The sequence below is a fragment of the Salminus brasiliensis genome, chromosome 14 (assembly GCF_030463535.1).
Source record: "Salminus brasiliensis chromosome 14, fSalBra1.hap2, whole genome shotgun sequence".
Taxonomy (NCBI): Eukaryota; Metazoa; Chordata; class Actinopteri; order Characiformes; family Bryconidae; genus Salminus; species Salminus brasiliensis.
The window spans coordinates 8,057,946-8,068,486 of NC_132891.1; the positions used below are offsets into that span (position 1 = coordinate 8,057,946).

General features: G+C 38.9%; 1 protein-coding gene across 1 annotated transcript; it reads right to left on the reverse strand.

Annotated features, from left to right (window-relative positions):
• Window positions 1–5,834: 5,834 nt before the first annotated feature.
• Window positions 5,835–9,755, reverse strand: tmem107l (transmembrane protein 107 like). The gene is made up of 6 exons (XM_072697007.1): window positions 9,609–9,755; window positions 9,216–9,306; window positions 8,158–8,225; window positions 7,979–8,079; window positions 6,407–6,503; window positions 5,835–6,188 (listed from the first exon to the last, which is right to left on the reverse strand). Exons 2-6 carry the CDS (start codon window positions 9,300–9,302, stop codon window positions 6,119–6,121), a joined length of 423 nt encoding a protein of 140 aa, XP_072553108.1. The 5' UTR covers window positions 9,303–9,306; window positions 9,609–9,755; the 3' UTR covers window positions 5,835–6,118.
• Between the last annotated feature and the right edge of the window lie 786 nt (window positions 9,756–10,541).

Below are 10,541 nucleotides of genomic sequence, written 5' to 3' on the forward strand. Positions count from 1 at the left end.
TGATTAAAGGTTTATTAGGTGATAAAGGTTTAGTCAGTTACAAACATAACTAAGCAGTAGTAAGTTTATATTTCTTTAATTGCTTTAAATATAACAGTACATCGTGACAGACAAGCCCTGTATTTAATTCCTTTCTTTTTGCCTGACCTCGTAGCAGTTTTTTTTTAACTATTTAAGCACATTTGCACTTTTAAAAGTGAGCTGAAAATGATGCAGGCTTTATGTATTCCAATCATGAAATATTTTGGTGGCAGATGATCCACAGGGCTGATTAACATTTTGGGTTCACATGGATTGATTTCCTCTTGTCAAGTAAATGCAAATGGTCCGCCAAGATATGTCATAAGATAAACATACGTACTGCTGCTCCCTGTTGTCCGTTGGGTGGTATAGCAGCAAATATCTAATGTGCACACACCAGCCTCCTACACAGCTAAGAATAGGTTTGGATTGGTGGAATATCTGTAGGTCGATGTCAGGTTTCTGTTAAGGACTGTTTCTAAAAGGGGAAATAGTTCTGCTTTACTGCCAGTGCTGCTCAATGTAGTGTCTTATGTGTAATTCAACTTCCTCTATTTTTGGTTGCACCATCAATCAACATATTTCCTGAAACTGAGGCTCCAACATCATTGTATTATTACAGTAATATTATATTATTATTATATTCCTCATTATGATCGTATTATTCTACATTACATGTTTTTTAAGTAATCAGATTACATGCTTAAAAATAAAGGTCCCAGAAAGGGTTTTTAACACTTAGCAATCCCAGAAGGACCCATTTTGATTTTCTTTAAGTTTTACATGAGTGGTTTGTTAATGAACCTTGCCTTACAAACCAATGTGTTTCATTTAACCAAAATAAGTAACTCACATTCTCTCCATTAGAGGAGATGCTAGACTAACATTGCAACAAACACTGGACTTAGCCCAATTTGGACGTGATTAGTTTTACATGGGGGGGGTGTGGGGGGTGTGGAGTAATGTAATTTTACTACAGGACGCCTGTAAAATGGATGATTTGCATGGGAAAAGAAATCTTGGCATAAATGGCAGAGACGGGAGTGGCTGCATGATTTACTCACTAGCCAATTCTATAACCCACTAACAGTAATAATGTCATTTTAGTGTTAAAATGAGCAGCTACATGTTCATTACGTGCATGTAGGCTATAGGCTACGCCACAAAATGACTTTCCTAGAGCTGCCAGAAGCCTCACACCTCTGAAGAGTCATTCAGCTTATCTTCTGGAACTACATGCCTCCTCAAGCACCTCCATAATTAAAAGAAACCCCAACAACTGGATGTCGACAGAATGTTTACACATATGTTCATTTACACAGGATTAATATAACCTGAAGTTATTTTCATGGCATGATTTACAGAAGGTAAAAGGCACTGAAAACAATCTGTAAAAATCACTGAGAAACTGTGGTAATGATTACATTATCCCTCCCCATGTAAAACTAACTGCCTGAATAGCCCGCTACCAATTTCATCTCTGTAAATGCATGCCAAAATCCTTATTGAACTGCATGAATAGAACTCAGGATTTGAACGGTATCAATGTCCCACTTTGTACTGAAAGGTTTATTTCGTTTTCTTTGTATTTTGACCAAAGCAATAAGTCTGTTAGCCTAGTATCTCTTGTCCTTAACTAAATAAGCAAACCTCAGATACTAAACATGCCTAGGCTGATTTAGTGCACCTAGGGTAAGTGATAGATCATGTAATTTAGAGCGTTCAATTAACTATTCCTTAATACGAAGATTCAGTTTCTCAAAGAAAGACTCATTGCTAGGTCATGTGAATTATTATATTGTCAGGCTCAATAAGGCAAAGGATTGAACTGTTGATTATTGTGAGAATTTTGACTTTAACTTATTCAACACATTTTCATTTGAAACTGTTCTATGTAATATTTATTTCTATGCGATCTTTACTGGTTTTGACCTCAGATTGGCGCAACCCTCCCAAACCCTTTTTTAAATAATTTATTTCTAATTTTACCCCATTTTCTACTCAACATGGAAGGCCAATTGATGTGAACTCCCCTATCATTAGCAATACCCCAACACTAGGTGAAGACTACCCCGACACATGTGAAGTTAGCCGCGTCTTTTGCAGCATTGTCAGATAGCCAGCGCACTCGGAGAAAAATGCAGCTCCCGAGGTCCGATAGAGTAGCTAATAGACACCTGTGCTGACCAACACTAGGAGTGATGTTGGGAGGAAGTGCCATAAGCCCACCCCTGAGAGAGAAAGGCCAATTGTGCTCAATCTGACTCTGGCTGCAGACGGCAAGCAGCATGACACTGGATTCAAACCTGCCTTCCAATCCTTTTGTTGGTAAAGTTTCTTTAAGGAGTATTTAATTCAGTGGTATTCAAAGGGCTAAATGAATTTCTAGAGCCTTACATACACACCATTCAGAAATCTTTATTTTTAAGAATGAAGAGGAGTAAACTAACAAAATAATTCCTCAACATTGAAACCATTGTCTGTTACAAAGCCCATACATAGTCATACTACCATCTTATGAACATTAAAAGAACAGTCACTTAATGTCCCAGGGTGTAATAATACTCCCCGAGGCTGACAGTAGAGCACTCCTGCACAGTCACAGGATGTGCCATTTTTGTCAGGATGCTTAGCTCCTTGCAGTTGGCCTTAATTATAAGCCAGAGGTCATTGATGTTGTTAGCGTCTGGTTGACACTAATTGGCCTAAGGTGGAGAGAACTCTCACTGTGAGACAGAGAGCGAGAGAGGATGGGTCAGAATAGGAGGTGGGTCACAGCAAGCAAAGGACAGAAATAACAATGGAGAGAGAAATGAGTGCCTGTAATATGTGAGGGGACAGGAGCCTGAGAAGCAAAGGAAATGGGACTGTGTATATACACTCACTAGAGCTCATTAAAGACCCGAGCATGCCGCATCTTGGCTGAAGTTGGCTTATTGATTTGTATGGGTTATTTAAGTTGGGACAAGTGGTTGGACTATCTAGAGAATATGAGGACAGGATTTTCTTGAAATGGAAGTATCGATCTAGTCAAGAAAAATCAGGGTATATAAATGGGTCCCACAAGAGGAGGGGGAGATTTGAAGCTTCTCTTTAAAATGTGTAGTGTGTATGTATAATAACATCAATAACAAGCGGCTAAATCAAAATCAAGGGTCCTGGTTTGTTGTGATATTTTGCAAAAACTTGCACGTAATGCACGTAATGAACATGTTGTGATATTTTGCCAATACACAATTTACCTCCTTACCCTGAATGCAAACATGCCAAAACCATATCTGCATTATATGCTTCTTTAGTGGGAGCCATTACGGTCAATTACTTACATAAGTATAATCACATTTTGACATAAAAAGTGCAAGGATGTATTTTACAAAAGGCTAAACTGGTGGCTTCTATGAGTTGTTAGTATTGTAGCTTCAGACGCAAACTTCAGACATTTAAGCATTTAAGGTAAGATAAAAGTTTTTAAACAGACATTAAATTTTTACCATAGCATTAGATTAATTAGGGTGACCATATGTCCTCTTTTTCCCATATATGTCTTTTTATGTAAAAAATGTGCCTGCAGAATTTCTAAATTGTGTAAAATATTAATATAATCTCCGCCTTCTCACCGCAACAATTGATCAGTATGTACCTGCATCTCCATGTAACCATTGGTCAAACTGTTTCCAACCACAGCCGAATATTGGCTAAATGCAAATATTCTAAAAGAAGCTTCAAATGAATAATCAAATCAATCATACCAGGAGGACTAAACAGTGTCCAGTGAAATTGTAGATTTTTTTAATGGCAACTGACTTTATTTTATTTATGTGTTTATTTATATTGACATTTTATAAATTATGTTTTTTAGTATTGTTAACTGTACTACACAAGTTGACCTGAAAGAAGATTATTAACCATATTAGGGCTAATATTTTCTTATTATTCTTGGTAAATTAGTAAATGTATTAATGTTCATTAACATAGATGCATTGTTTAAGAGGTATCCAACTCCCTCTAATCCTCACACAGATACATTGCTGCAGTCTTACAACTTACACCTACTTAAAGCCCCTCAGGCATAAAATCCTAACTACAATAGATGTCAGCGTGTCCCCAGCGTGCTTTTTTTTGGAAACCAAAATATGGTCACTCAGGTCTAACTGTAACTTTAGTAACTAACAAACGTAAGAAGCAAAGATAATCAGACACCAGATAATCATAGATGTCTTTTTTCTACATCTTTAGAAATCTATTTGCTTCAGATAACTGTAGCCAAGAGAAAGGCCATGTTTATATCTCCACCAGTCTTTAGGGAATGAAGAACCCATTTGTAGTGAAGGCGTAGCCTCTCTGCCTGTACTACTCCCTAGCTGCTACTTTTGATCAGTCAATAAAAGCCCTGACCTTAAACCCTTACCTTGCGCCAAGATTGCTATGATGCCAGGTTAACTCAGGGCAAGGGAGAAAGGTCAACCCTGTACCATCTGGGCTCTAGCTGACAGTTGGAAGGACCATTTGAGAGACCAGTTTTCTTTGTTAACTTCTAAACATGTCGCTCCCTTTTCCTCTTTATCTGCCCTGTCCTCTTTTCTCTCCTCAGAGAGGAGGTAGACAGCAATGAGGCTGAACGTTGAGTGGTCAGAAGATGCCTTTGACCAAGAGGTGCCTGAGAACAGTCCTCAGTGGCAGGTGAAAAAAACTGTGATGTGGTACCTTTGGGGTCAGGCCTAGTGCAGTGTCAGACAGCACCTTAGCAGCCCACCTGTTCTCAAACACACACATACACACACAGAGCATTCTGACAATCGCCAGCACCAGCTTATTAAACATCCTAAATGCGACACAAGTCCAATAGACTCAATGCTCTAACAACGCTAATGTACTGAATATATTGCAGGATACAGTGATATATTGTTATACATTGTTATACTGATATATGTATTATATTGATATATGTAAAAATGACTGTGCATTGACATTTCCAGAAAAAAAGATCAAGGTCACTACATCCATACAAGGTCGTATTACATTTGTGCAACTTTAGAATAAAACTGGCAGCTTTAAGCTGTAAGATATAGGAGATAAATTAGAGAGTGGAGTTCTTGTGGAAACTGTGAATGTGATTGTAGCTCAGCAATGTGTGATATGTTTTGGTTGCTATGGTATATGGTTGGTACAATAGCTCATCCAATATGTTTGGCTAATAGAGCTGTGTCTACAATAAGGTGTCCCAAAACTTTAATGTAATCCAAAACCCTATCCAATATGTTGGATAACATATATAAGATAAAAGCTCTGTTCTGATGGGCTGCCCTGTCATCCTAAAGCACTCATAGCTGTAACACTCTGAAAACTGCAATGTGAGTGGGCAGGGCTAAGTTGTGGTAGGCTGAATAGGCAGAGATATGAAAACGAATTGGTTCTCCTGACAACATTTGAAACCAGGTTCAGCACTGCATGGTTTGAGGAGTGGATGGTATATTTTGAAACGCGAAACAATATTAACGTATAACTTCACATTTCTTTATTTCAATAACGCGAGTGCTCTCAGCAAAGAGTCCAACTGAATCTCAAACAGTGAAACACTTCAGTATTTGATATTGTGACTGACTCTAGCTGTACAGGATGATGTCCTGGAGTTTCTGTCAGAGAACCAAGCCACAGCATGTAAATATCTCATGCAAGAGGACAATACAGTCAAGAGCTCTTTGACTCCAAACAAATCAAATGAAAGCTAATGTTTCTGTTTTTAGGGAAGATGCAGTCCACTCTGATCCCAGAAGGGCTTTAAAAATTAAGAGGCTTCCAAACAATATGCAATATTGCAACCAGTTACAATATTTTTATTAAACATATTCCATTTAAAAATAGTAATAGCACAAAATAAGCGCACAAAATATAAAAGTCCGATATAAAATTCTCTCTACTTCAATTCCACTTAGTATGCTGTCCCTTTTGATAAGAACTAGAAGAACAAATAATAATAATATGGACACAATTGTTATAATATTAGTAGTATTTCCTTTTATGTAGATAGTCCACCAATATTTCTGTTGCTTGGCAACCCATGAAGTAGAACTTATTATTCATGCAAATACTGAAGCATTCATAGTGGCTTCTTCTTTAATCCAAAGACGGTAAATAGAAGGAACATCTCATGCAGTGCTGGAATTACACTGAAAAAAGGAGTGAGACAGAGATAGATTCAGTGAAAGAAAAAGAGAGAGAGAGCAAGAAAGAGTCAAAACAGGTATAAAGTTTATTTTGTTTAATCAGTAGAGAACCTTTAAATAATGTAAAGGATCTTTAAGCTAACACGACACCCAAAAATGGTTCTTCTATATCAAATCTAGACCAATGGGGAGTGCTGAGGCAAGAATGCTGATTGACTCACCTACAGAAGCCAAAGATCCACCAGTAGATGCTGCAAGTCCACTGCTCAAACAGAAAGAACAGCAGAGCAACAGATCCACTTGCATGGCATGCTGTAGCTGAAGGGTATCGGTCAGGAAAGTAGCACAGACATACAGAAACATTCAACCAATACTTAAAGCAATTATATTTCTACAATAACTGAAATGTATAATCAAATGACATTCGTGACCACAAAATTTATTTACTCTGATTTTTTACTATGGGTTTGTATATCTATGGGTTGCAAGTATTTATTGATTTGACGGATGCCTAATAATTGTAACTGACATACTATAAAGCCTACCTGGTGGGCATTACAGTACACTTCTGATACTTCAAATACAGAAGAATGGAGCACAAATTAAAGTGGTATATAAAGTAGAATATAAAAGGGTTTAGGTTCCTAAATGAAAAGGTTTGGCCATAAACACATCATCTGTGAATTTTGACAGTATTTGGACAGATATGTTTATGGATTCAACCTGAAGACTGTTCTTGTACCATAAACGTATGTTTATCACCTTTTATTTTTTTTATTATTACTGAGTTGTGTGTATAAGTCACAGAATTTACACAAGTTTTATTTGATCTCCCTCTTGGTGGCTGTAATGTAGTACCAATTTAAAGCCTGTAAACAACTCCCAGTGAGAGCCAGCCACAGCCTCCGCATCCACATGATGGGGTTAGTTGTAACAGCATTAGATTTAATCTTCCCCAGAGAAACAAGGGGAGACGTCCATACTGTCCTAGTACAGAAATCATTAATAACCCTAACCCTAACCTAACCCTAACCCTAACCCTAACCCTAAGTTTTACTGTATGTGCATATTTGCTGACCTCTTCTGTGGTGCACAAAATACCAATGTTTGACACAGCCTCATTTCACTAATCATATTTATTTTTGGATCATTTATTTGTATATATTTAGGTTTCATTTTAGCTCCAGGAACATGTATTGTATTAATTGTACTAATCAATTTACCAGACTTTTTAGAGTCTGTCACAACTAGCCCCTCCATCTGTTTTAATTGGACCTGCACATGGGGCAATTTGTTACATTTTCACACACTGAATTATTTAGAAATACTGGGTTATTTTGTTTTTAATAATAATCGCCACAATTCTGACGAGAATTTCTTTTAGACTGGGATTTCTGCCACTGCTGGTAGACCTGTATGACCGTACACTTACATAGACTTGCAAATTGAGCTACTTGCTTTACACTATGGCCTTTGGCACACCAAATTGCACTCACTACTTTTTGCCATTCATTAACATCTACTTTGCAACCTATTTTCCACATGTTGAACGAGACACTGCACTGTACCACCTCTTCTAAATCTATGAATCCTGTCGCACACCTCAAAGGTATTTATAGCCCGATCATCCTCCACACCATCTGCAGTAGCTTAAAGTAACTCCCACCTTAAACATGCAATGTGACCAATTTTTTGGACCGAGAGCTTACATTAGAAATAATTTAACAAAAAAGTATTTGCTTGTTCCTTATTTGTTTAGCTAATGACTGAAATGACAAAGCAGGTAAGGATACACAGAAGGCCTTGATTATTGTTAAACATGGAGATTCCAGAGAAGAACCCAGCAAGTTCAACAGCAAACAGACCCAGAGTTACAGATAACCCCACCACCAGCCTGTGCATAAGAACAGGAAACAAAGCAATGATAAAGATACCATTAAACAAATTAAGATTTCTATTAACAAAATCTTACCGTGTGTCCTCCAGATTGTATTCTTCATTAGTGTACTCTAACAGCAGACAAGCTCTTACATTATTCTCCTAGAGAAAAACAAGGAGAAATAAAGCAGCATTCTCACCAACATAAGATTTAAGACATTACAGACATTCTGAGCATAGATATAATGAACAGCTAGAAAAGGGATTACAATGTATGTGCAAGAGACACATCTTCTAGATAGCACATTTAACTACTTTAAAGTGCAACTACTCACATTTTAATCATGTTATCATTGTAATCATGTAATCATTTTAATCAAACTCAAAGTGTTATTTTACACTGTAATGTTAAGGCTTCCCAGAAGAATAAAGGTAGTTCAGTTATAGCAGTAAAGTGTGAACTCCCTATTAAAACTCTTCAATTCAGAATAACCTTTGGGTGTTTACAAGACTTTGGACATACTATACTATACTATGAATTAAATAAAAAAAACAACATTTGATTATTTTAATCTACAGTGGTATCCATCTCATGCTTAAAAAAGCAGGAAAAAGCTGGGAAATTGAGCAAGCATATCAATCTGAGCCACTTTGAAAAGGGCCAAATTGTGATGACAAGACAACAGGGTCAGTGCGTGTCCAAAACATCAAGCAGGTCTTGTGGGTTTTTTTCTGGTATGCAGGGGTCAGTATCTACCTAATGTGTTTCAATTAAGGAGAACCAGTGAACCAGCGACAGGGTCATGGGCACCTAAGGCTTACTGATGCAAACCATGGAGGCCCAACCTCACAACTTACAGAACATCCTGGTGCCAGATCCCACAAGACACCTTCTGAGATCTTGTGGAGTCCGTCCTTTGATAGGTCAGAGCTGTGTTATTGTTATGGCTGATCAGTGTATAGGACCAGTTTCCAAGATCCAGATTAAGTTTAATCCTAGACTTTAAACGAATGTGCAATAGTCAGTCAGTGGCACTGCCATTTAGTCCAGGACTAGGCTTAACCCATGTTAAGAAGCCTTAGCTAGGAAGCCCACAGTATGTCTTACAAAATATTCATGAAAGTTGCTTAGTATGAAAGAAAGAGTCTCACCCGTGACCAGAATATGGTGATAACTATGACCAGGTGAGCGATAAGAGTGAGGAAACGGGATGGTACCAGGCTGCTTATAGTCGACATTGAACTGCAAAAGACAGAAATACCAGCTAGTTACAACCAAGAGCTGCTCAGCTTTCCCGTTCCACCTTAAACAGGGAGATTCAGCTCAGCTTTAGTTAAGGTGGAACGGGAAAACTCGTCTAACGAGCTTTAGTGCTAAAAACAACTTCTTTAGCCAGCCAGAATTAAACCACGTGGTTGTTAGTCGGACAGAAACAGCGCATAAACTGCGTTAGTCTGAATAAGTAGCACTAATGGCGTTTAGCCGTTAGCTTTAGCTGACAGGCTAACTTTAAAATATGACAGCAAATTAGCGAGCCAACGCACCTATATTTCTACTTAGCAAACCTGCCCCTTCAATATCAAATTCCAGATCAGATGAATGTGACTTTAATGCAGTTTTCTGTTCGCAGATCAGTGAGAAGTGAGAAGTCCTCGACTGCAGCATGGATGTCCGCTGATGGTTTCACTCGTTGCTATGGGCAACTCACAGAACTCAGCAGGCCCCCGGAGCCGTCAGCGCCCCCAGCGGCTGAAAGAGGGGTTGGTGCTAAAAGAGAGAACAGGAAAAAGGGGCTTCTCCCATTACCCCCTACTCAAATCTCCTCATTTCTGTGGTTTAGCCAAGCAAAACGTTCAAACAACGTTACCTCAAATGTTAGTGGTACTCCAGGACCAGGGTTGGGTCCTATTAGCTGAATATTTGACAGCTAATGTTTCATTGTTGTATCAGAAGGTCAACTCATCCCAGATATCGTGCCCATGTGGGTCCTGTACACTTAGCCCAAATGGAAACCAGAAGGATATTTATGCCATAGGTTCCACATATGTTGGCCACTAGGGTCCCATCAGGGTCAGTGATGGGCCCCATTTGGATTGTACACTTCACATAGGGACTAAAAAGGTAAAGGCACCACGTGTCCTCCACATTTAACCCATCTGTGGTAGTGAACACACACACACTAGTGAACTAGGGGCAGTGAGTACACACACACCCAGAGTGGGCAGCCAACGCAGAGCCCGGGGAGCAGAGAGGGTAAAGGGCCTTGCTCAAGGGCCCAACAGTAGCACACCCACAACCCTGTTATTGATAGCCCGGCGCTCTAACCTCTGAGCCACCACTGCCCCTAGATGGGACACATGGGAGATTAGGGTAGGCTGTAACCATGGGGCCTAGTTGGGAAGCACAACACATGTACAAACTCAGATCCCATGCCCACCTGTTACCCACCTAGCCCTTGTTCCACCACTGTGGGCCCC

Bases quoted from the DNA above. Each gene is read 5' to 3' on its own strand.
- tmem107l (XM_072697007.1), bottom strand. From the start codon at position 9,302: ATGTCGACTATAAGCAGCCTGGTACCATCCCGTTTCCTCACTCTTATC. The intron at 8,226-9,215 runs GTGAGACTCTTT...GTTTTTCTCTAG, and splicing joins TCACCATATTCTGGTCACGG to GAGAATAATGTAAGAGCTTG. The intron at 8,080-8,157 runs GTAAGATTTTGT...TCTTATGCACAG, and splicing joins TACAATCTGGAGGACACACG to GCTGGTGGTGGGGTTATCTG.